Source organism: Scyliorhinus canicula, chromosome 1 (assembly GCF_902713615.1).
Source record: "Scyliorhinus canicula chromosome 1, sScyCan1.1, whole genome shotgun sequence".
Lineage (NCBI taxonomy): Eukaryota > Metazoa > Chordata > Chondrichthyes > Carcharhiniformes > Scyliorhinidae > Scyliorhinus > Scyliorhinus canicula.
The window spans coordinates 248,179,112-248,203,935 of NC_052146.1; the positions used below are offsets into that span (position 1 = coordinate 248,179,112).

The 24,824-nt window shown below is 48.3% G+C and overlaps 1 protein-coding gene across 1 annotated transcript; it reads right to left on the reverse strand.

The window, feature by feature from the left end:
• Window positions 1-13,212: 13,212 nt before the first annotated feature.
• On the reverse strand, window positions 13,213-23,617 carry LOC119973184 (uncharacterized protein C1orf115 homolog). Its single transcript, XM_038810833.1, has 2 exons — window positions 22,578-23,617; window positions 13,213-14,820 (listed from the first exon to the last, which is right to left on the reverse strand). The coding sequence occupies exons 1-2, from the start codon at window positions 22,986-22,988 to the stop codon at window positions 14,701-14,703; spliced, it is 531 nt and encodes a 176-aa protein (XP_038666761.1). The 5' UTR covers window positions 22,989-23,617; the 3' UTR covers window positions 13,213-14,700.
• Window positions 23,618-24,824: the final 1,207 nt, after the last annotated feature.

The window sequence follows — 24,824 nt, forward strand, 5'->3', positions numbered from 1 at the left end:
TTTGCCATTTTTTGGTAAAATTCCACCCATAGCTTTAGCAGTTGATGACATTTGTGACCTTCACAACCAAAGGATGCATAATTGTGCTTGCACTTTTCCCAGTTGGCCCATCTTCTGAAAGTATCTTGTGTTCTGTGCGATCATTCTTCTTTAAATGTTGCACCATTTAACCACCATCACCAGATAGCAGTGGTGCACTTTGCTGTACCCTGAAAACATCTCTAACCGTTTTTTTACAACAATTTGCCGCAGGCAGCACAGGGTGGGGCGGGGGACATTTGGCCAATCATGCATGCGCTGGCTCTTTGAGAGATCTGTCCAATGACCTGGAATTTTCAGAGGCAGCAGAGGCCCTGCCATTAGGGCTGAAAGTGGGGAGGTGACACCACTTCAGCGGTCAGCCAGGCCCAGGGCTGCATTTTACCAGCAGCAGCCAATTCAGTGGAGTAAGCCTATTAACGATAATGGCCCACCCAATCAGAGAACTGAGAGCTCAGTAGCCTCAGCTGCAGTGGCCGCTGCTGTACCTGGAGGAAGAAGGCGTAGTTATGGATGTGCGGCTGCCAAACAAGGTTAAGTGAGGTCTGGCGATGCTAGAGCCAGGTGGGTAGCTCCCCGTCCACGTGGCCTCTCGCTGGTTAGCCGGTTAGTTCCCGGTGGAAGATTGGACTTCCACCTTGCTGTTGAGATGAGGATTGGTCTTAATTGGTCTCAATTGGTGTCGCGCCACATTTGGGCGGGATCCGGAACCTGCCACCGGGACCTGGCTCCTCAGATCGTGAACCGTCCAGCACGGATCCCGATTTCGACCTCTCGATGTGGGGCACATTCACTGAAGGCATGAGCCAAAGTGTCCAAATTGAAGACCCTCAACCCTCCACCTGGAGCCTGCTGGGAGGTAAACCAGCATTATCTGGTGGTCTCCCTACATGGTGGTGGGTCTCCTGCTGCTCGTAAACTGCCAATGGGGGGGTTGGGGTGGAGAAGAGATCCTTAATTGACAACTTTAGTGGTTCAATTGGGTTCCTCATAAGCAGGCCATCTGGCACCTTTTCCGCTATTGGACCACTGCTGACACCTTTCCACAACATTGCGCCATCCCTCCCGTCGCTGAGCTTGTCCCAAAGATCCCAAAGTTTTCTGACCAATGTGTCCCACTCCCCTGCTTTTTCCTCACAGCCCTGCAAATGTTTTCCATTTCCAAGAATATATGCAACTCGCTTTTAAAAGTTACTGTTGAAGTTGTTTCTGCCACCCTTTCAGTAATGTATTCCAGAGAATAAGAACTTATTGTGTAAAATGATCCTCTTCCTCCCCCTGGTTCTTTTGCCAATTATCATAAATCGGTGTTCATTATTTAGTGATCCACCCACCAGTGGAAACTATTTCTCCTTATTTACTTCACAAAAGGCTTCATAATTCTGAGTTTCCTCCATTAAATCTCCACTTAACTTTCTCTGCTCTGAAGAGAAAAATTCCAGTTTCTCTAGTCTTTCCAAAAGTTAAGTTGCTCAGGCCTAATATGATCTGGTAAATCCAGATTTGCACCTTGTCCAAGGCTTTGGCATCCTTAAATTATTTTGCCGACAGTGGGAGCAATTTAATGGCCGGATTGCGCCTACCACGGATCCAGGCATGCCAGTTAAATAGTGGGAGAGGTCAAAATTGGGACGTGCTGGACGGTTCACGATCTAAGCAGCCAGCTCTCGGTGACAGACGTGGCGAGACACCAATTGAGACCAATCCTCATCTCATCAGTAAGGTGGAAGTCCAATCTTCCACCAGGAACTAACCGGCTCCCCAGCGAGAGGTTACATGGGCGCTGTTTAGCACTCCTGTTTAAAAACGGGGGGGGGGGGGGGGGGCAGGGGGTGCCTGGTTGGGGTACTGGAAATCATAGGTCGGGGGTCTTCCCTGGGCTGGGGCGGGGCAGGGGGGGAGGGGGGGCTAGTGTCTGCGAGGCCTACAGGCCATCCTCCAGTATTGTGTATTCACATAGTAGGGGTAACCACAGCTGCCGGTATATCCTCCAAACACTTCCAGGACAGAGCCCTGTTTGTGATTATTTGCTGAAGGTCACTTTAACTCCCTTTGGCCTTTTGGCTGTGAGCAGCCTCTGATGAGGAAGGAGCAGTGCTCCAAAAGCTAGTGATTTGAAACAAACATCATGGACTTTAACCTGGTGTTGGAAGCCTTCTTATTGTGCTCACCCCAGTCCAACGCCGGCATCTCCACATCATTCCTTAATCGTGGTTTCCCATCCACTGTGGCCGACAGCATTCTCAACTGTGTCCAATCCATCTCCCCCACCTCTCCTCTCACCCTTTCCCCTTCCTCCCAGAACCAGGATACGGTCCCCCTTGTCCTCACTTTTCACCCCACCCGCCTCTGCATTCAAAGAATCTTCCTCCGCCAGTTCCGCAACATGATGCCACCAACAAACATGTTTTCCACTCACTCCCCATCAGCATTCCTCAGGGACTGTTCCCTCCAGGATATCCTGGTCCACTCCTCCGTCACCCCCAACACCTCACCCTCTTCCCACAGCATCTTCCCATGCAATCGCAGAAGGTGTCACACATGCCCCTTTACCTCGTCCCTGCTCTCCATCTAAGGGCCTAAACACTCTTTTCAGTTGAGGCAGCGTTTCACATGCACCTCCTTCAACCTGGTCTATTGCACCTGCTGCACCCAGTGTGGTCTACTCTACATTGGAGAGACTGAACGCAGACTGGGTGACCATTGTATTGAACCCTTCGGTCAATCCGCAAGCAGGACCAAGACCTTCCTGTCACTTGCCAGTTCAACTCACCATTCTGCTCTCACTTCCACATGTCCGTCCTTGGCCTGCTGCCATGTTCTAGTGAAGCCCAGCGCAAACTAGAGGAACAGCACATCATCGTCCGATTAGGCACGTTGCAGCCTTCCGGACTTAACTTTGAGATCAACAACTTCAGACTGTGAACTCCCTTCTCCATAGTAAGAAGTCTTACAACACCAGGTTAAAGTCCAACAGGTTTGTTTCAAACACAAGCTTTCGGAGCACGGCTCCTTCTTCAGGTGAAGAACGGCTCCATTCACCTGAAGAAGGAGCCGTGCTCCGAAAGCTCGTGTTTGAAACAAACCTGTTGGACTTTAACCTGGTGTTGTAAGACTTCTTACTGTGCTCACCCCAGTCCAACGCCGGCATCTCCACATCATCCCTTCTCCATGTTCACCCCATTTTTATTTATATCAATTTACTTTCATTGATCTGTTTTTCCATCACCATTGTCCCCTCCACCCCCAACTTGGGCCATCTGTTCCCTGTTCCTAGTTGCCCTTTGACACACTGCTAACATTGTTCAGCTAACACATTATAATCACTTTATGTGCCACTATCAACACCCTTCTTAGCCTTAATCACACACATTTACATTCCCTTTGTCTTTCTGTCCTCCACAGCTTTGTCAATCTCCACCTATCACTGACCCTTTTCCCTGCTCCACGCCACCCCTCCCCCCACAACAGTATTAATTTGACCTATTTCCAGTTCTCTCCAGCTTTGACAAAGAATCATCCAGACTTGAAACGTTAGCTTCCTTCTCTCTCCACAGATGCTGTCAGATGTGCTGAGATTGTCCAGTATTTTCTGTTTCAGATACCAGCATCTGCAGTAATCTGCTTTGATATGCACTGTTGTGATTCTGTGCTTGTATTGATATTATGCAGTAAAAAGGTGCCTGTATGTATGGCATGGAGTCTTTTTCCAGTCGGTTAATGGTTAATGTCATATGTGGATTGTTAAGTAGTTTGAGTTATTGTACTGTCGACAGTTGACTGTTTGATGTCTGGAGGCCATGGGCGAGATTCTCCGCTCCCCACGTCGGGTGGGAGAATCGCGGGAGGGCCCCCCCCGACTAATTTCACGACCCCCTGGCGCCCCCCGCAATTCTCCCACCACCCGCTGGGAAGAATCGCTGCTCGCCGTTTTTCATGGCGACCGGCGATTCTCCGACCCGGATGGGCCGAGCGGCCTGCCGTTCGCGACCGTTTCACGACGGCGGCAACCACACCTGGTCGCTGCCGTCGTGAAATCGCCGTGAGATGCCCGTTTTGGGGCTTGTAGGGGGCCTGGTGGGGAATGAGCACCTCGACTGTGCTCGGGAGGGGACAGGCCCGCGGTCGGTGCCCACCAATTGTCGGGCCGGCGTCTCAATCGGACGCACTGTTTCCCCTCCACCGCCCCGCAAGATCAAGCTGCCACGTCTTGCGGCTGAGGGGAAAGACGGCCACCACGCATGCGCGGGTTCGAGCTGTCAACCGTCGTGACGTCAGACGCTCATGCGCGGGTTGGAGCCGGCCAACCTGCGCATGCGTGGCTGACGTCACATAGGCGCCGCCGTCGCGTCATTCTCGGCGTGCCGCCCGGCGGCCGAGAGTTATGGAGCGCCGCTCCTAGCCCCGCCAGGAGGGGAGAATAGGGGGCGAGGAACGGCCTCCGAAGCCGTCGTGAAACTCGGCCGAGTTCACGACGGCCCTCCCAATTTTCCCCGGAGAATTCCGCCCCATGTGTTTGTTTGCTACAGCCCCTTTTGTCTGCTGAGGCCTGGAGTCCAGAAAGGGGTGCTATCCCGTTCTTCTGCCCTGCTCTGCATCAGTGTGACTTTCCGGTGTATGGTGACGCTACCGCCAAGCGACTTTCCATTGATGTGAGTATGCTGCTGGGAGCTACAGGAGGGGGAGAGAGTGGTGGGTTATTCAGATCCTGGTAACTTCATTACCCTGTTGACTGTATTTGGTTTTCTTTGTATAAATCCACTGTTGCGGCAGTGTGCTTCCACTGATATTCTGTAGTGAAAAGATGCTTGCATGTATGGCACGGTGCCTTTTCCTTGTCGATTAATGGTTACTGTGATTTGTGGACTATTAAGTTGTTTGTTTGATCCTTTTTGTATAAAGGCCTAGCATCCAATCAAATTCTGAGGCCTGGACACTTTGCCTGAACCCTGGGAGCATCAACACCACAAATGCAGCAGCCAACATTAAAACACCCAAGAGCTGGCCTTCAGGCACTGGGGATATCCCTGCGACCAGAGGGTGAGTGTGTGGATCGGGGAGGACACCCGGGTGTACCCGGCAGGGATCTGTGGTCTGGGGGCTCCTGCTGTGGTTGGGGGTGAGTGTGCAGAGCGGGGTTGTCCAGCACAACTGGCTCGGTGGATGGCACTCTGAGAGAAGGCAGGACAGGTAAAGGTGGGGGAGGCTAGGGGATATGAGTGTCCCGGGGTGGAAGCCCTAACTGATTGTCAGTCTCTCTTCTCCAATTCCTTACAGATACCATAATGGATGGTGTTCTTGACCCCGCAGCGGCTGCCCTCGGACTGCTGGTGGCAGCCCAGGTGGCTAAACACCGATAACGTGGCAGCAGCGCAATGCAGGCTGGAGGCGCACCCTCTGTGCAGGGGGCCATCGCACACCCTGAAGACCAGGCCGCCCATCAGGCCAGGGAGAGACACAAAGGGGGACACTAGCAATGCCCCAATGTGTACAGCGGGTGTTGGTCATACGAGGAGATGATTCATAGATTCATAGAATTTACAGTGCAGAAGGAGGCGATTCGGCCCATCGAGTCTGCACCGGCTCTTGGAAACAGCACCCTACCCAAGGTCAACACCTCCACCCTATCCCCATAACCCAGTAACCCCACCCAATACTAAGGGCAATTTTGGACACTAAGGGCAATTTATCATGGCCAATCCACCTAACCTGCACATCTTTGGACTGTGGGAGGAAACCGGAGCACCCGGAGGAAACCCACGCACACACGGGGAGGATGTACAGACTCCACACAGACAGTGACCCATACCAGAATCGAACCTTGGTCCCTGGAGCTGTGAAGCAATTGTGCTATCCACAATGCTACCGTGCTGCCCTTGATGGACAGCACGTGCCGCAGGAGGCTCAACAAGGAGATGGTCCGGCGCCTGTGCCACATCCTTGTAGACTTGGCATCCCATGGAGGAGGAGAACATCTGCTCCCGGTGGCTGTGAGTGTCACTACAATCTTGAACCTTTGCAATGAGTTCATTCCTGGGCTCGAGCGGTGATGTGTGCAGCATCACACAATCCACAGCCCACAAGTGCATTTGTCAGGTCACAGATACCCTGTATGCTCCAGCAGCTGACTATATCAACTTTGTGCTGGACCAAACCCATCAAGACACACGGGCAGCAGGATTCTCTGCCATCACCGGCATGCCCCAGGTCCAGAGGGTAATGGATGACATGCATGTTGTCTTGCGCGCACCGCGACAGGGAGTGCCATTCATTAACAGTAAAGGGTTTCACTCCCTGAATGTTCAACTTGTGTACGACCACCACCTCAGGATCATGCACGTGTGCTCACATCCCAAGAGGTGTACATGATAGCTACATCCTGGGACACTCGGAAATTCCTGGCATCTTTGAGGACCACCTCAGGATGATGGGTTGGCTCTTGGGGATAAGGGGTATCCCTGAGGCTGGAGACCGAGGTGGAGACACGATATAACAAGACCCATGTTGCCACCTGTGCTATCATTGAGCGGTGCATCGGACAGCTGAAAATGATTCCAATGCCTGGACCTCTGTGGACTCTGATTTTACCTTCTAATAAGATTCGGTAGTCCAGTTGATGGGAGATGTCAAAAATTATTATTCTTAATTACTCACTGGTATACACTTGAATAAGAACTGAATAAAAATATAGAAATTGAATATCAAACAATACATTAAAAAATCTAGCACATGGTAAAAAGCATAAAGCACAAAAGGAATTCACTTTAACACAATCAAATAAATAGAATTCAGGAACAAAGACCTCAACCATGAGGTCCTACCTTTAAAGAACAAAGAACAAAGAAAATTACAGCACAGGAACAGGCCCTCTGGCCCTCCCAGCCTGCGCCGATCCAGATCCTTTATCTAAACCTATTGCCTATTTTCCAAGGATCTACTTCCCTCTGTTCCCCACCCGTTCATATATCTGTCCAGATGCATCTTAAATTATGCTATCGTGCCCGCCTCTACCACCTCCGCTGGCAAAGCGTTCCAGGCACCCACCACCCTCTGCGTAAAAAACTTTCCACGTACATCTCCCTCAAACTTTCCCCCTTTCCCCTTGAAATCGTGACCCCTTGTAATTGACACCCCCACTCTTGGAAAAAGCTTGTTGCTATCCACCCTGTTCACCTCTCATAACTTTGTAGACCTCAATCAGGTCCCCCCTCAACCTCCGTCTTTCCAACAAAAACAATCCTAATCTACTCAACCTTTCTTCATAGCTAGCACCCTCCATACCAGGCAACATCCTGGTGAACCTCCTCTGCACCCTCTCTAAAGCATCCACATCCTTCTGGTAATGTGGTGACCAAAACTGCATGCAGTATTCCAAATGTGGCCGAACCCTCAAAGTCCTATACAACTGTAACATGACCTACCGACTCTTGTACTCAATACCCCGTCCGATGAAGGCAAGCATTCTGTATGCCTTCTTAACCACTCTATTGACCTGCGTTGCCACCTTCAGGGTACAATGGACCTGAACTCCCAGATCTCTCTGTACATCAATTTTCCCCAGGACTCTTCCATTGACCATATAGTCCGTTCGAGGGAATTCTTAACCCTGGTTTAACCCCTCATTTACTTTCATTGGCTTCTAATTCTCAGCTGAGACCTCCTGGTTTGTTCAAATGAATATCTGTTACATTACTGAAGATTGACTGGTACCTATCAAAACTAGCTTAACGTTTGTGTGCGCAGTCTTAGGAAAAGTACTACATATGTCTTCTCACATTTTGTTATGTCTCATAGATTGGCAGAGTCCTTAAGAATTGATTAGTTGATTAGACAGAGAAGAATACTTCTTTGGTGCTGAATACACTGGAATGCAATGGTAAATTCATTATATGAGACAATGACTGAGTTCCCACAGTCAAGACACTTTTAATATTTAGTTTCATTAGCCGTATGCGTTCAACTAGCTCCTATATGAATAACGCTATGAATAAAACTAGACTCTATCAACCGCTCTGGTGGTGCACTGCAGTACACCCCCCCAGAGTGACTCCCGCTTTGTGGTGGACCTGGTACAGCAAAGGGCAACGTGCTGCAGGAGGAGGAGGAGGGTCATGCGCCGTCATCTGAGGAGGAGCTGGACCAGGAGGTGCTGGAGTACGGACCTGGGGAAGGACACGTGGGAGCAGCGGGAGAATGGAGGACAGGCAGCAGGGAGGGTCCAGCATGCCCAGAGGGCCTTTCTCATAAGACAAGACCTGGTCCATCAGCTCACCCACTTCCTCCCCCAGCTCCCCCCCATTCATCCCCTCCCCCATTGACCACTTCACACCCAACCCCCTCCATCTCGCCCAATTCCTTCCTTCCTCCAACTGCCACCCCCATTCACCCTTCCCCCCAATAACCACCCCACCCCATTCCCCTCTTTCCCACCCATTTCCCTCCTTCCTCCCTCCCCCATTCCCCGACCCTCCCACAACACCTCCCCCCCCACATGTCTGAATACCCTGTCTCACCTTCCCATGGTCTGTGTAACACCACTCCAGGGTGATGGGCCTGTTTGGTACTGTCAGCGGATCAATATGCAAGGCAGGAGAGTGAGGTATCTCTGGTGCTCCTCATTTTGTGCCAAAGTCTGACTTCTGTCTTTCTGCTGACAGCACGCTCACACCCATCACCTGCACACGGTCTGCATTGGGGACTCTTGCTCCAAGACCCCTGTGCCCGGGGGGTGGGGGGGCAGAGGGTGGAGGGATCCGAGGGCAGCAGGAGGCCAGGGTGCAGACAGGTACACTGGGCAGAATAACGTGACTGAGACTTCACATGCCTCAGGTGTTAGATGTTTCATGGTGAACAGTTGAAACTTCCATTGTCCCTAGCTACAGATGGTTCCTCTCCCCTACTCCCCAGTGGCCACTCAGTGATCCTCTATCTTATGTGCTCTGCCGCTGCATCTAGGTGTATCCTCAGGATGCACATCAGAGGTGGGGACAGCCTGCTGATTCTCACGCCCTGTGACCTTTGACACCCTTGGGGGGGGTATCCTTTGGGGAGCCTGGCACTGGAGAGCCACAGTTGACATACCGGTGCCACTGGCATCGCCGTGCCACCCTGTTCTGTCTGCAGACCTGGGGATGTGCTGGTGTCAGGAGGGGGGGGGGGGGGGGGGGGGCGGGATTCGGGTCAGGTGGCGACCACTGTCACCTGCCTGGTGGCAGGCACCAGGTCGTCCTCCAGCACCCCGTCCTCCCGGACGGTGCCATAGGGCCCTGGGGGACTCCATGGGGCAGAGGGGCCAGGTGGAGTGAGCTCCAGAGGTACCTGCATCATCTGGCTCTGCAGTTCGTTGCACCTTGCTTTGACGCTCTCACCGATGCTCCTCTGTGACTGCGGCATGCTCTGGAGAGTCTCGGCAATGTCTACCTGCATCTGGGACACATCCCTCAGCGACTGGGACATGATGTAGATGCCCCCAGCCATGATCATCACAAACTGATCCATTCCTTGGACACCAGCATTTCATAATGTTGATGGTGCTCCAGGCTTTCCACTGCGGTCACCACCCCAGCAGTGTGGGCCTCGGTGCCACGCATTGCCTGCGCCATCTCCTGCGCCTATAACCTTTATGGCTCCTCTAATTGGCTGTGAACACGTCGGATTGCTGCTGACATCCCCTCCTGAATCTCGCAGCCGTGTCCTAGCATTTGCATCAGCTCCAGGGTTACCTTGTCCAGAAGCTCCACATCTGACCGGGACTCAGCTGTGTCCCATGATACACCAGATCTCCGTCTGCTATCTCCCCTGGATGTTCCTGCCTCCACCTGATGTGCATTAACATCTATGTGGTGCTCACAAGATTGTGCCCCAGAAGCCTGTCCACTAGTGTCGCACACCAAGATGTGTATCTCTGCGCGGGTGAGGGTGAGGATGATAGCTGTGACATCTCAATGGTGGTCTTCTCGGAGCTCTCTTCTGAGGTGTTCTCTTGGATGGTGGGAGGGGGAGTGACCCCGGATGGTCCGTCCGTGTCAGGTGGCGGTCCTGTGAAAGACTCCATTCTACCAAGGAAATGAACAGGGTGGCTACAGTATTGGAATTAGAGGTCCAAAAATAACATGCAAGATAAAAATGGAGCCAATAATTGATGAACTAATGAAACTTTTGAGAAGATAAAACTCCTGGTCTGGATTGATTACTTCCATGGATAAAGAAATTTGGGTGAGATAGCAGAAGCACTATTAGCTGAATAAATAAAATTGCTCATAAGAGAAAATAATGCTGGAGAAGTTACCAACTGTTAATATTCTTGTATTGATAAAGGAGCTTAGAACAAGCAGGGAACAATGGACCAGTTAACTTGATGTCTGTGGTTAGAAAGATAATAGAGTCTTGTTGCTCTGTTTATCTGGTTATAAATATGGCGGTCAATATGGTCGCCTTTCTTAATCCTAATTATGTGTATACTTTCAGAGTCGCCAGGTATCTCTCGATACCGCCACAAGGTTCAAAACGAATACCGATCAAAGAGCCAATAGTTAGTTAGTTCAAAGTCAATACTCTTTATTTACACACACAGTAAGATCTACTCATGCACAACAATACTACAAACTAAACTATCTCTAATGCTAATGCCTATACTTAACTTCGGGTGCCCACTCAGTCAGAGGAACAATGGGCCGTTGTTCGGATCTGAGGCTGTTGGGTTCGAAGAGATACAGGAGAACAGCTAAGGTCATCCGTTTGGTAGCGAGCATTGACCTTGAGCTTACTTGCTTCTGCTGATGCTGGTGGATGGGTCTCTCCGCTTGAGAGCCAAACCCAAGAGAGCGAATCTCTCGTGGGGGTTCCTTCTTATACTTGGAAGGCCTTCGCGCGCTTTTAGGCAGGCCTTAAACTTGGCCCCAATTAATTGGGCCACTTCTCGATCATTGTTATCGATTTTAACCAATAAAGGGGTGGATGCCCTGATGGCTGGCCATGTCTTAGGTGGCTGTTGGCCTGGCTCGGTTTGTGTCTTTCTGGCGCAAGGACGTCTGCGACAGTATCAACTACCTGAGTGTTAGTCCTTTGTTCCTTGGAGATGGCCCATCAATATGCTAATCGACCCAGAGTTTAAATTCTGTCTGGTAACTGCTTCCCAAATATACATTTAGGCACTGTGCCTGCTTGCTGTCTAGCATTGTCCACATTTCCCTACATTCTCTGTGAGCGTCCATTTTGTGTTCTGGAAGTGTCCATCCCAGATGGCTACAGTCTTTACACAAATATATAATTAACAAAAGCTGGAAACTAGTAACATAACTCGGTACGTTAACGGCATTTAAGGGGCATCTAGACAAATATATGAATAGGGTGGGAATGGAATGATATGGTCTCCGTACATGCATACGGTTTTAATTTATGCAGGTACCACAGGAGGGCCTGTTCCTGTGCTGTATTATTCTTTGTTCTTTAAAAGAGACATGTGGTCAGTGGGAGGGAAGGGTCATTTTATCTAACATGAACAATTCACTTGAGGCTGGTCCTCTGGGTGAAGGGACAATGGATCCTCACTTCAGCGGCGCAGGCCAACCTCGCTGTCGGTGACTGCTCTATTCTAGGCCAACCCAATGATCTCCAAGGCCTCATAGGGGGTGAGGACTACTCTGGAACTCCACCGCCTGTCTAGGCCCTTTCGCGCCTATTATGGGCTAACTTCTCCTGTGGGGACAGAGAGGGAGCATTGTGAACCATGCGCTTGGTGCATCGAGGGTGGCATGTGTGCTGGTGGGTGCCAGGGTATGCTGGGGCACAAGCGCAGGGATCTGATGTGGGGAAGGTGTGAAGTGCCAGCCGCTAACTTGTTGGGGGGTTATGGAGGTCAGGGGGCTGGCAGGCATGACTGATTCCAGGGAGCTGTTGTTAACTTACCCTTGACGCGCGGTGGAGGTCATTGGTCTTCTTCCTGCAGTATACGGTAGTCCTCCTGCTCACACTGCTCAACCTGATGGCCACAACCACTGCCTCCCAGGTGGCATTGGCGGCGCTGCTGTTGGTCCTCCGACCCGCTCGAGCTAACAGGGTGTCCCACCTCACCTCCACAGCATCCAGCAGCCTGGCCAGATCAGCATCTCCGAAGTGTGGAGCAAGTCTGCGTGATTCCATGCTATGTGCCGCCTGGGAGTGAGCATTTATAAGCAGCTACCCCATATTAAGGGGAACTGCTAGACGTGTCTCTGGCAAATTGACTGGCGGGACAGCCAGTTCTGGTGGGGGTCATTTCCGGCTCCAAGTGCCATTAAATATGGGCCACAATCTCGCCAGCTCGGCCATCGGGAAACATCCAGGAACTCACACCTGATATGACACTTAGAACCTTTTCCTCGGTATGGTAGCACAGTGCTTAGCACTGTTGCTTCACAGCGCCAGGGTCCAGGTTCGATTCCCAGCTTGGGTCACTGTGTGTGCGGAGTCTGCGCATTCTCCCAGTGTCTGTGTGGGTTTTCTCCAGGTGCTCATGTTTTCTCCCTCAAGTCCCGAACAACCTGCCAGTTAGATAATTTGGACACTCTGAATTCTCCCTCAGTGTACCCGAACAGGCGCCAGAATGTGGCGACTCGGGAATTCTTACGGCACTAATGAAGCTTATTATTATTAAATCCTGCCCAGCATACTTAGTTGAGGATTTGCCAGTGACTTAGAAATGTTTAGGCTATGAGCGGCACGGTGGCTAGCACTGCTGCCTCACGGCGCCGAGGACCCGGGTTCGATCCTGGCCCCGGGTCACTGTCCATGTGGAGTTTGCACATTCTCCCCAAGTCTATGTGGGTCTCACCCCCGCAACCCAAAAATGTGCAAGGTAGATGGATTGGCCATGCTAAATTGCCTCTTATTGGAAAAAAAGAATTGGGGACTCTAAATTTCTAAAAAAAAAAAAGAGAGAAGTTTAGGATAACTTCCTTGCTATTTTTGAACTTGTTTTTGCGATATTCTTCCTGAGTTGCCGTTGTGATGGTGCTGATGGGTCGAGCAGCTTCCTCAATAACTGCAATCTACTGACTGAAGGTACCCGCTGCTGGTGAAGGAGTTCTGGACTGCAATGAAGGAGCAGTGAAAAATGCACAAGTGCGACTTCAAGGGGAATTTGAAATTTCTGCAGTGCATCCTGTATGTAATACACACTTCACGATTCCAGTATGAATTATATGGGTATTTATTAAACTCACATTACATGATCAAGCATGAGCAATACAGCATAAGCAACACAGCATGAGTACAGCACATTCCACTAAATCAAAGTACAAAAATACAGAAAAGTGATATCAGAATAACCAAGTGGAGACACAAAGATGCATTGAGTCTTTTCTAATCATTCTGTTATGATGGTTACATGATCATTTATTTTGTTGCTGTAAAAAGCAGTGACCAGCCCAACATCTCCCAAACCATGAAAGACATAGAGGAGCGACATTCACACATACTATCAGTTCTTTAGTTTTAGGAAGAAACCCTTAGACCCACTTACACAATACATCCAATGTTCACCAGAAAGCTGTGTCAACTCATTGTGTGCTAATCCCAAAAGAGCCCAAAACATCAAAGTGCTGAGGTAGTGTGAACTCACAAAGTGTTCCTTTAGAGTTGTAATACTTTTATCTATTACTTGACTGAGATGATCTGTTATTATTCCACTGTTGTTTCGGTTTGCTGATTTTTATTGTAATATATATTACCCTCCATTTTCTGATCAAATTAGTACCTTAAGAGAACATACTGAAAATATCAACAGTCCCCTCCACAGACACTGATTACCTAATGTGTGTTTCTAGATTTTTCAATTGCGTTTAAATTAGGTATTTCCTATCTGGTTATTAAATTCAACAGAGAAAAAAGACATCATGTTCTGATGACATCACTAACAAAGTGTTAAAAGGCATTTACAAACAAATGTTTTCTTTACTCTTTTCAATTATTTTGTTAAAATTTGCATTAAATTTGTTAGGTGCAGTGGAGGACTCAGAACAGGATTAATACCAGTAGAATGAACTGTCGCTGCAAATAATCAGTTTACTGCGATTATTAACAAACTGTTTTATACTGCTCAATAATATCTCAGAGCTGGAAAGTCGTTCAGGAAGATATAGATTAGTCAGTCATTGCAATAAAAGCGCGATAAATGGTATAGGTATAGGTTTTTAACACCTATTGTCAATTGATTCAGGCTACAATGGGAAGAAAATAAAGATTATAAATAAATCACAACATACGAGGAAACTATTAATGTGTAAGATCTGTCATTTAACAGCAATTAGAATGAGATCAGGGTTCTATTTAAATGACATTTGTGAATATGAATACAGTTCATGACAACATAATATACAGGCAGCGGCAATCATGAATAAAAACTGTATATTTGCCTTTGGTTTATCAATAGCCCTTATTAAAAAGATAATGCATTTATTTGAGATTCATAATGCCAGATCTATCATAGCCTTTCATTTTACCTTACAAATGAACCATCATTTTATATTTTCAAAACAGTAGTTACATATTGAGAATAAATTCAGATATTATCATTGCTGAAGATTTGAAGTTACAAACAACAGATTCAATATTTTATATATTTTCTATTTAAAATAGAAACATAATCAAAAGTGTGAAATCCCACAATGTTCAGTCAGTCCTTCAGCGCATCTCAGTAATCACAGTAAAAGAAGTTGCGTACGGCATTGTATAATTGTTTGCAAATTCTTGAACGCCAAGTACAAAGTAATTCCACCCAGCACGAAGGACTTTTAAAAAGTTCTAAAAAGAAGTAAAATTAGCATTATTAGATATTAGCATTATTAGATATTAGCATTATTAGATATTTGAAGATTTGAGTCACTAAAAATAGGCATCCAAAGTACAAATTATGTCACCAGTGTTCTATTCTTCAATTAAATAATGTCACACTTGAGGGTAACTCAGCATGCTCAAGCACACCTCACCACTGATTGATGGATGTGGTTTCAATTTGATTTTGTATATATCACAGTAGCCCATTGCTTGCCAAGTGGAGGCTGAGGCTAGGCACTTCCGCATAACGGCAAATGTTCTATTTTGAAGTATTTTCACTTGCTCCTTGGACACTGGAGCAGCTTAGATTTTCTAATCGTAATTTCTTCCTTTCTCTTTACTGGAGAGCATGAAAATGAGAGAACGCACAACGGGACCTTAGAGATACCAATATCGAATAGGCCTGCAGGTCATCAATTAAAGAAATGTTGCAAAGTCTGCTGAAAAGACAAGAAGGCAGTCCACAAATAAATCTCAAAGCTCTTAGTCATTTTCACTTTTGATAAATTATAAAATGTAAGGGGAAAAAAAACAGTATTGCCTGAAATATCTTTCACTGTTTTTGCAAAATGGTGGTGGCCAGGACTGAATTAGCGCAGTAAATATCTAGTGCCCAAGTTTCTGATTGTAATAATACCTTCAGGGCAACAGGAATTTATTTCTTGGATAGGTGGTCAGACAGGTATATCATAGACTCCCTGACTGGCGAGGTGGTTGTGTTAAGCATTCCTCTTTTGTGTATGCCTTCACAGAATCATAGAATTGGGAGGCGGTGGCATAGTGGTATTGTTGCTGGGCTAGCAATCCTAGTGACACAGGATCTGGGGACCCTGGTTTGAATCCCACCACAGGAGGTGATTGAACTTCAACTCAATTAAAATAAATTCTGGAATTAGAAGTCTATGATGACCATGCAACCATTATCGATTGTTGTAAAAGCCCATCTCGTTCACTAATGTCCTTTAGGGAAGGAAATCTGCCATCCTTACCTGGTCTGGCCTACATGACTCCAGACCCACAGGAATGTGGTTGCCTTTATAATGCCTTCTTAAATGCCCTAGCAAGCCACTCAGTTCTATTCAACTGCTACAAAAACACAAAAAAGGAATGAAACCGAATGGACCACCCGACATCGAACCAGGCACCGGAAACATAATGGCAAACCCAGCCCTGTCAACCCTGCAAAGTCCTTCTTAGGAATATCTGGGGGGCTTGTGCCAAAGTTGGGAGGGCTATCTCACAGACTAGTCAAGCAACAGGCTTATATAACCATACTCACATGCTCATACAGAATATGTCCCAGACACCACTATCACCATTTCTGGGTATGTTCTGTCGCACCAGCAAGTCAGACCCAGCAGAGGTGGCGGCACAGTGGTATACAGTCGGGAGGGAGTTGGCCTGGGAGTTCTCAACATTGACTCTGGACCCCATGAAGTTTCACGGCTTCAGGTTAAACATGGGCAAGCAACCACCTGCTAATTACCACGTACCGGCCGCCATCCGCTGATGAATCAGTACTCCTCCATGTTGAACACCATTTGGAGGAAGCACTGAGGGTGGCAAAGACACAGAATATGTTCTGGCTGGCAAACTTCAACGTCCATCACCAAGAGTGGCTCGGTAGTACCACCATAGACCAAGTTGGCCGGGTCCTAGACTGGGACTGTAGCAGGTGGTGAGGGAACCAACAAGAGGGAAAAACATTCTTGACCTCAACCTCACCAATCTGCCTGCTGCAGATGCATCTGTCCATGACAGTATTGGCAGAATTCACTGCACAGTCCTTGAGGAGACAAAGACCCATCTTCACATGGAGGATACCCTCCATAATGTTGTGTGGCACTAGAACATAGAACGATACAGCGCAGTACAGGCCCTTCGGCCCTCGATGTTGCACCGACATGGAAAAAATCTAAAGGCCATCTAACCTACACTATGCCCTTATCATCCATATGCTTATCCAATAAATTTTTAAATGCCCTCAATGTTGGCATGTTCACTACTGTTGCAGGTAGGGCATTCCACGGCCTCACCACTCTTTGCGTAAAAAACCCACCTCTGACCTCTGTCCTATATCTATTACCCCTCAATTTAAGGCTATGTCCCCTCGTACTAGCCACCTCCATCCGCGGGAGAAGGCTCTCGCTGTCCACCCTATCTAACCCTCTGATCATTTTGTATGCCTCTATTAAGTCACCTCTTAACCTTCTTCTCTCTAACGAAAACAACCTCAAGTCCATCAGCCTTTCCTCATAAGATTTTCCCTCCATACCAGGCAACATCCTGGTAAATCTGCCAGGTGGTAAATCTACCACCATGCAAAATGAGATAGATTTTGAACAGATCCAGCAAATCAAGATTGGGCTTCCAGGAGGCGCTATGGGCCATCAGCAGCAGCAGAATTGTATTCAACCACAATCTGCAACCTCATGGCCTGGCATCTCCCCATCTCTACCATTCCCACCAAGCCAGGGGATCAATCCTGATTCAATGTAGAGTGCAGGAAAGCATGCCAGGAGCAACATCAGCCATACCAAAAAATTAAATGTCAACCTGGTGAAGCTACAACACAGGACTGCTTGTGTGCCAAACAGCATGAGCAGCAATTAATAGACAGAGCTAAGCGATCCCACAACAAATGCATCAGATCTAAGTTCTGCAGTCCCACCACATGCAGCCATGAATGGTGGTGGACAATTAAACAACTCACTGGAGGAGGAGGCTCCACGAATATCCCCATTCTCAATGACGGAGCCCAGCACACAGGTGCAAAAGACAAGGCTGAGGCATTCGCAACAATCTTCAGCCAAAAGTGCGTAATGGATGATCCATCACGGTTTCCTCCAGAGGTCTCCAGCATCACAGATGTCAGTCTCCAGCCAATACGATTCACTCCACATGATATCATCAAGAAATGTCGAAAAGCACAGGACACTGCAAACGCTATGGGCCTGACAATATTCTGGAAATATAACTGAAAACTTGTGCTCCAGAACTTGCCATACCCCCAGCCAAGCTGTTCCAGTACAGCCACAACACTGGCATCTACCCGGCAATGTGGAAAATTTCCCAGGTTTGGGTTCCGCCAGGTCACTCAGCTCCTGACCTCATTATCGCCCTGGTGCAAACATGAACAAAAGAGCTAAATGCCAGAGGTGGGGTGAGAGTGACTGCCCTGACTTGGAAATATATCACCATTCCTTCACTGTCGCTGAAGCCACATCCTGGAACTCCATCCCTAACAGCACAGTGGATGCTAATCCTCAGGGACGGCAGTGGTTCAAGAAGGCAACTCACCATCACCTGAAGGGCAACTAGGAATAGCAATTAATGTTGACCTAACCAGCGACGCCCACATCCCGTAAATGAATAAAACATGTTTTTAAAAGAATCCCTACAGTTCAGAAGGAAGCCATTCATCCCAGCAAGGCTGCACCTCTGAAAGAGCACCCTAACTTGGTCCACTCCCCTTCCCTATCTCTGCAATCCTGGACACTGAGGGGTAACTTTAACATAGCCAATCCACCTAACCTGCACATCTTTGGACTGTGGGAGGAAACTGGAGCACCTGGAGGAAACCTATGCAGACAGAGACAGTCATCCAATGCCATAATTGAACCTGGGTCCCTGGTGCTCTAATTCAGCAGTGCTGACCATTGTGCCACTCACCAGTAAAGTCACAAACTCTGACTGAATGTAAGCCATATCATAACTTAAGGCAAAGCGTATCTCCTGATATTTTTAAAAATAAATTTAGAGTACCCAATTATTTTTTACAATTAAGGGGCAATTTAGCCTGGCCAATCCACCTATCCTGCACATCTTTGGGTTGTGGGGGTGAAACCCACGCAGACACGGGGAGAATGTGCAAACTCCACAAGGACAGTGACCCAGAGCCGGGATTCGAACCCGGGTCCTCAGCGCCGTAGGCAGCAATGCTAACCACTGTGCCACCGTGCTCCCCCCCCCCCCCCCCGTATCTCCTAATAAATCAATTTCAATGCAGGTTTTCCATACTTTAGCGTCATGAAAGTGACATCTGTCAAAAGTTTGGGAAATAATATACTTTACCACTCAGTGTTAGCCTCATGTTTGCTATGTTGTCCTTTCATTTAATAATCTTAAGTTCCATTTATTCTGCCCGGCAATATTTTTATCTCAACCTACAAACAAGCATACATTCTTGCACCAGCGGCTTTACACATCAGCAACTCTTCTAGTTTTTAGAAATAATTTAATGCCAAATTATGGATAATTCTGAACTATTTGTTTAGAAACTGGGTAGAGATTTCCCAAAGCTATTTCACGGAGGAGCCTTACTACCTAATAAATTGTTGGATCTAAATCCAGATCCAGTGCGCAACTGATGAGGCTGTATTAGACATTTCAAGCCAGCGGATTTGAAGGTGAGGAGTACATACTATCGAGCTTACACTACACCTGCCAACTCAATACTGCTCCCAGTGGTAAATGGCTGCAAGGCAGGCAGGGCAGGTTCCTCCATAACCTTTCAGCTCGGTGGGGTGGTAGGGACTGTGACTCCTCGTTAAATCCAGCCCATTGTTTTCTGAGGAGTAAGTTGGAACAGTTAGGTGTTAAACCAGATCTCCTGCATTTGTAATTTGTCCAAATCTATTTGCAAAGTACCTCAAAAAGGAAACTTTTGTTCTTGTGTGTGGTGATACAATGACTATTTTGGAAGTACGTCAGAAAAGGGAATTTATTTTTACTTGGCAGGATGCAATTTCCACCTCAGATTTAAAAACAAATTCTACATATAGATCCCTTAAAACAATCCTCAGTTCTGCAGTGATGTCATGGCTCTGTTGTAATTCACCGACTGACCACTAGGAGTGTCATTAGTACGTATATAAGTGAATGTTAGACTCAAGTGACCTCAGACTGACTAGGGAGCTGGGAGAGAGGTTGGTTGTGCATGGTCATACTATTATTCATCTGTTGTTTGTCTATATTTGACCCACGATAATGTTAATAAATCATTTATAGCTAGCGGCTTTACACATAATGTTCTATGTTCTATGTTTAGCTACAGGTGTTCTTATAATATAAATCAGACCATCCGACAAGAATATTACAAGTTCCACAACTCTTCAAGATATTTGCAATCCTTTAATTCTGGACCCCAGAGCAAGGCAAAATGTTAGTATTCCAACTCACCGGCTGATCCCTCAAAAGCTGTTCCACATGGCCTCCCCAAAAACTGCTGCCACACTCAAGAAGCACAACACTATTCAGGGCAAGTTTAATTTGACAGCACCTTCCAGCCCTAACAATACCAAAAATAATGAGAAATATAGAAAGTAATGTGCCAGATTAAAAGGAAGAATGAAAAAGGTTGACAACTATAACAATGTTTTAATCTAACTATATTAAAAAAGTTTGAGTTAAAGGGAGTGTAGGGTAGTTCAAGGATGAAGGAAGAAGTCTAATTGAAGAAAAATGGACCTATCATAGTTCTGGGAGGGAGAGGAACAGACAGGAGCAGAGGCGAAAAAATGGAACAGACATAGTCGAGGGCCCTGTCAATCACAGCAATGAGTGGGGGAGGGTATTCTCTGTTGAGGAGAAGGGAAACAAATTGGATGTGCTAGTGTGGAAGGTTCCAATGATTGGAATAGACTGTTCACAGGACGTAGGGTGTTAGGGAGTACAGTCAAGGTAGCTGAGGAAATCAGTGGAATTATAGAGATATTGTTCTCAGGAATTGGGTTGGGTTCTGAGCACCGCACCTCATGAAGGACTGGCCTGAGGGGAGGGAGAGCAGAATATGAACAGATTTACCAAAATAATACTTTTCCTTATTCTTTCTTGGGATGTGAGTGTCACTGGCAAGTCCAGCATTTCCCACAGAATCCCTACAGTGCAGAAGGAGGCCATTCAGCCCATCAAGTCTGCACCGACCCTCGAAAAAAGTACCCTACCCAGGCCCAATTTCACTCTATCCCCATAACCCAATCTATGAACACTTAAGGGGCAATTTAGCACTCCAATCCACCATCCTGCGCACCTTTGTGACTCAGGGAGGAAACCGGAGTGACCGGAGGAAACCCACACAGAAACGGGGAGAACTCCACACACTCACGAGAGGTCAGAATCGAATCCAGGTCCCTGGTGCTGTGACACAGCAGTGCTAACCACTGTGCCATCGATGATTGTTGCCCATGGCCAAGAGCAGTTAAGAGTCAACCACATTGTTGTGGGTCAGGAGTCACAAGTAGGCAGGACCAGGAGAGAACAGCAGATTTTCTTCTCTAAAAAGGACCTAAAAGATGAGTTTTTAACAATTGGTGATGGTCGTCATGGTCACTACTACTTTTTTAAATATAAATTTGGAGTACCACAATTATTTTTTTTCCCAATCAAGGGGTAATTTAGTGTGGCCAATCCACCTACCCTGCACATCTTTGGGATGTGGGGGTGAAACCCACGCAGACACAGGGAGAATGTGCAAACTCCACACAGATAGTGACCCAGAGCCAGGATTCGAAACCATGGCCAGGATTCTCCCCTACCTGGCGGGGGGTCCTGGTGTACCGGAGTGGATAGAACCACTCCGGCGTCGGGCCTCCCCAAAGGTGCGGAATTCTCCCCCTCTTTAGGGGCTAGGCCTGTGCCGGAGTGGTTGGCGCCCCGACAACTGACGCGAACAGCCTTTGGCGCCCCGCCACCCGGTGCAAACGGCTGGCCGAAAGGCCTTCGCCAGCCGTCGTGAGTCCGCGCATGCGCCGGAGCGTCAGCGGCCACTGACGTCACCACCGGCGCATGCGCCGTGGAGGGGGTCTCTTCCGCCTCCGCCATGGTGGAGGCCGTGGGGGCGGCGGAAGAAAAAGAGTGCCCCCACAGCACAGGCCCGCCTGCCAATCGGTGGGCCCCGATCGCGGGCCAGGCCACCGTGGGGACACCCCCCGGGGTCAGATCGGCCCACGCGCCCCCCCCCCCCCAGGACCCACTCGCGCCACCTGTTCCCGCTGGCACCAGAGGTGGTTTAAACCACGCCAGCCGGAAAGGCCTGTCAGCGGCGGGACTTTGGCCCATCGCGGGCTGGAGAATCGGCACAAGGGGCTCGCCGACCGGCGCGGCGCGGTTCCCGCCCTCGCCGATTCCCGGGTGGCGGAGAATTCCGGCCACGGCGGGGGCGGGATTTACGCCGGCCCCGGGCGATTCTCCGACCCCCCCCCCCCCCCCCCCGTGGGTCAGAGAATTCCGCCCCATGTCCTCAGCACTGTAGTCCCAGTGCTAACCACTGCAATACGTGCCATCTTGGTCACCACTACTAAACTAACTTTATATATCCAGATAGGCCTGGTGGGATTGGAACCCAAGTCCTCTGTCTCTCCCCCCCCCCCCCCCCCCGTTCACCTCCACATCGCCATCTGCCCATGGACTAAAGGGTTGAAATCCCGAAATCTAGCTTCATCAACCTTGATCATATTCCCTTAAATTTATTAGTGTGAAGAGCGATCCCATTGAGGAACATTTCCAAATAGGTTACATTTCATTTGTAAAGTCGTCTTCATTTGGCCGGGCTTCGCCACTATATCGGCAAAACAAAGTTCGGCGGGGAGGTAATTGTATCAGTTTATTTGCTAAGAGATCAATTCAGGAACACCTCGACTGTTACTTGCGCGCAATTAACGCACTGGTTTACTGAACCATTCGAATTTTCAAAATGTTTAAGATTCTTCGGATACTTTTCTTACCTTCCTGCATTTTTTAAGCTTTTGCTTCCTTTTGTATTTTCTGTCCGCTTTGCTCTCCTCACTTCGGCATTCTCCCAAAGATTCGATCAGAGGCTCGTATTTGTCTGGGAGCAAAGCGAAGTGGATCTTTTTCGCATTTGACATCTTCTTGGTTTGTTCTGGCTCTTGGAGGCTCTCGCATTGCACATCTGCTGTTTCCTGGACCTCTTTGACAGTCGGTAGGATATCCACTTGTTTTAACCGAGTTTTGAAATGCTTTATATTTTCCAATGTAATTTGTTGGTCAATTGGAAGCAGGATTTCTTGGTCAGTCTCGGTTGCATGACATTTTCCCCTTTTGCCTTGAAAGTTGGTAAAACCAGTAAATGGCAACTGCCTTTTTACTCGAGATTTGATGTTTTCCGCAGGCATTGTCAGTCTATAAAAGTAGAACTTTTTTCTTGCACAATCGCATCCAGATAAACAATGTAACCTGCACTTTGATGCTGCAGGAATCTCAACCTTGGCCACTTTATAATCTAATTTACATGTATCAGACTGAACCAATCGATCGAAGTTGTATTTTCTGTGCTGTTCTGCAGACTTTTTGCACACTTTCCGAGAGCTCAGGCAGTGCAGTTAAACAATACAATGCCAGCTAAATTTGTGTTTAAAATAGAGAAACACCCAAGGCATGTCATGCAGGCAAGAGGATACAGGGCACGGAGCCAAAAGTAGGAGAAATAACCAAAAACTGACTCAGAGAGGTAGGTTTTGAGGAAGATTTGTAAAACAGAGGGGCGGGGGTGGTATTCCAGCCAGATTGTGGAGGTGACTGAAGGGAATCCTTGGTGTTTAGTGTATTATCAAATGTGAAATTTCGGATTTAAAAAAATATTTGTTTCCAAACCTGACACTTTACGAAGATGAAAATGGCTGTCTTGCTCCCAAAATATGCAATAGATGATTTTCAACCACAGATTATCATAGAATTTACAGTGCAGAAGGAGGCCATTCGGCCCATCGAGTCTGCACCGGCTCTTGGAAAGAGCACCCTACCCAAGGTCAGCACCTCCACCCTATCCCCATAACCCAGTAACCCCACCCAACACTAAAGGCAATTTTGGACACTAAGGGCAATTTATCATGGCCAATCCACCTAACTTGCACATCTTTGGACTGTGGGAGGAAACTGGAGCACCCAGAGGAAACCCACGCACACACAGGGAGGATGTACAGATTCCGCACAGACAGTGACCCAAGCCGGAATCGAACCTGGGACCCTGGAGCTGTGAAGCAATTGCGCTATCCACAATGCTACCGTGCTGAAATGATGGAGCACAAGAGGCTGGAGTCAGAGAATTCGAGAGTTCAGGAGGTTTTGTGGTGGGAGCCATTGTGTTTGGGCTGGGGGTTCCCCGTTGGGGAGGAGTGTACGGATGGGCAGGAGGGCTCGGCAAGCAGAGCTCCTCAGTGCACAAAATGGGACTATGTGCGGCCTTGGCCACGCAATCCCCGCTGGGCCCCCCTATCTAACCCAGGTGCCATTTTATAGAGTTGCGTTTCTCGGTGCTAGGAACGCTGGGAAACACGTGGCTAAACGTGATCGCTATGGGACTTTGTTCCAATTTAGTTAAATCCCACCTGTAGTCACTTTTTTGTGCCCTGGGGAGTTTCTCAACAGTTTAGCACACACTTAGATTTATTTTCATCACTGGAAATCTGAACTCTAAGATCGGGCCGCCATTTTGAAAGGATGCCCCGATCTCTATGGAAGCTTTTGAGTCCCCCACACCCTGCACCCGTGGGCAATGTCACCCCCCACACACATGGGTATTGCCCCACACCCTCCAAGTGAGGACTCCCTGCTATGGGGCCCCACCTCTTCAGGACCCCACCTGTCACCCTCCCCAAACTTCCACAAGCGCCTACTTAGCTGCCCTGCACCCCCCACCCATCATAACCCCCCTCTACCTTCCTTTCATGGGCATGGCCCCCTCAGGTCCTGACCCGTGGCAGTTTGCACTGGCACCCTGGGAACGCTCCAATCAGCTTGGCAGTGCCACCAGGGTCTCATAGAATCATAGAATTTACAGTGCATAAGGAGGCCATTCGGCCCATCGAGTCTGCACCGGCCATAGGAAAGAGCACCCTACCCAAGCCCACAACTCCACCCTATTCCCATAACCCAGTAACCCCACCCAATCTTTTTGGACACTAAGGGCAATTTAGCATGGCCTATCCACCTAACTTGCATATCTTTGGACT

Coding starts and splice junctions, on each gene's coding strand:
- LOC119973184 (XM_038810833.1), bottom strand. CDS start 22,988: ATGCCTGCGGAAAACATCAAATCTCGAGTAAAAAGGCAGTTGCCATTT. Junction 14,821..22,577: donor AGCTTAAAAAATGCAGGAAG/GTAAGAAAAGTA, acceptor ACTTCTTTTTAG/AACTTTTTAAAAGTCCTTCG.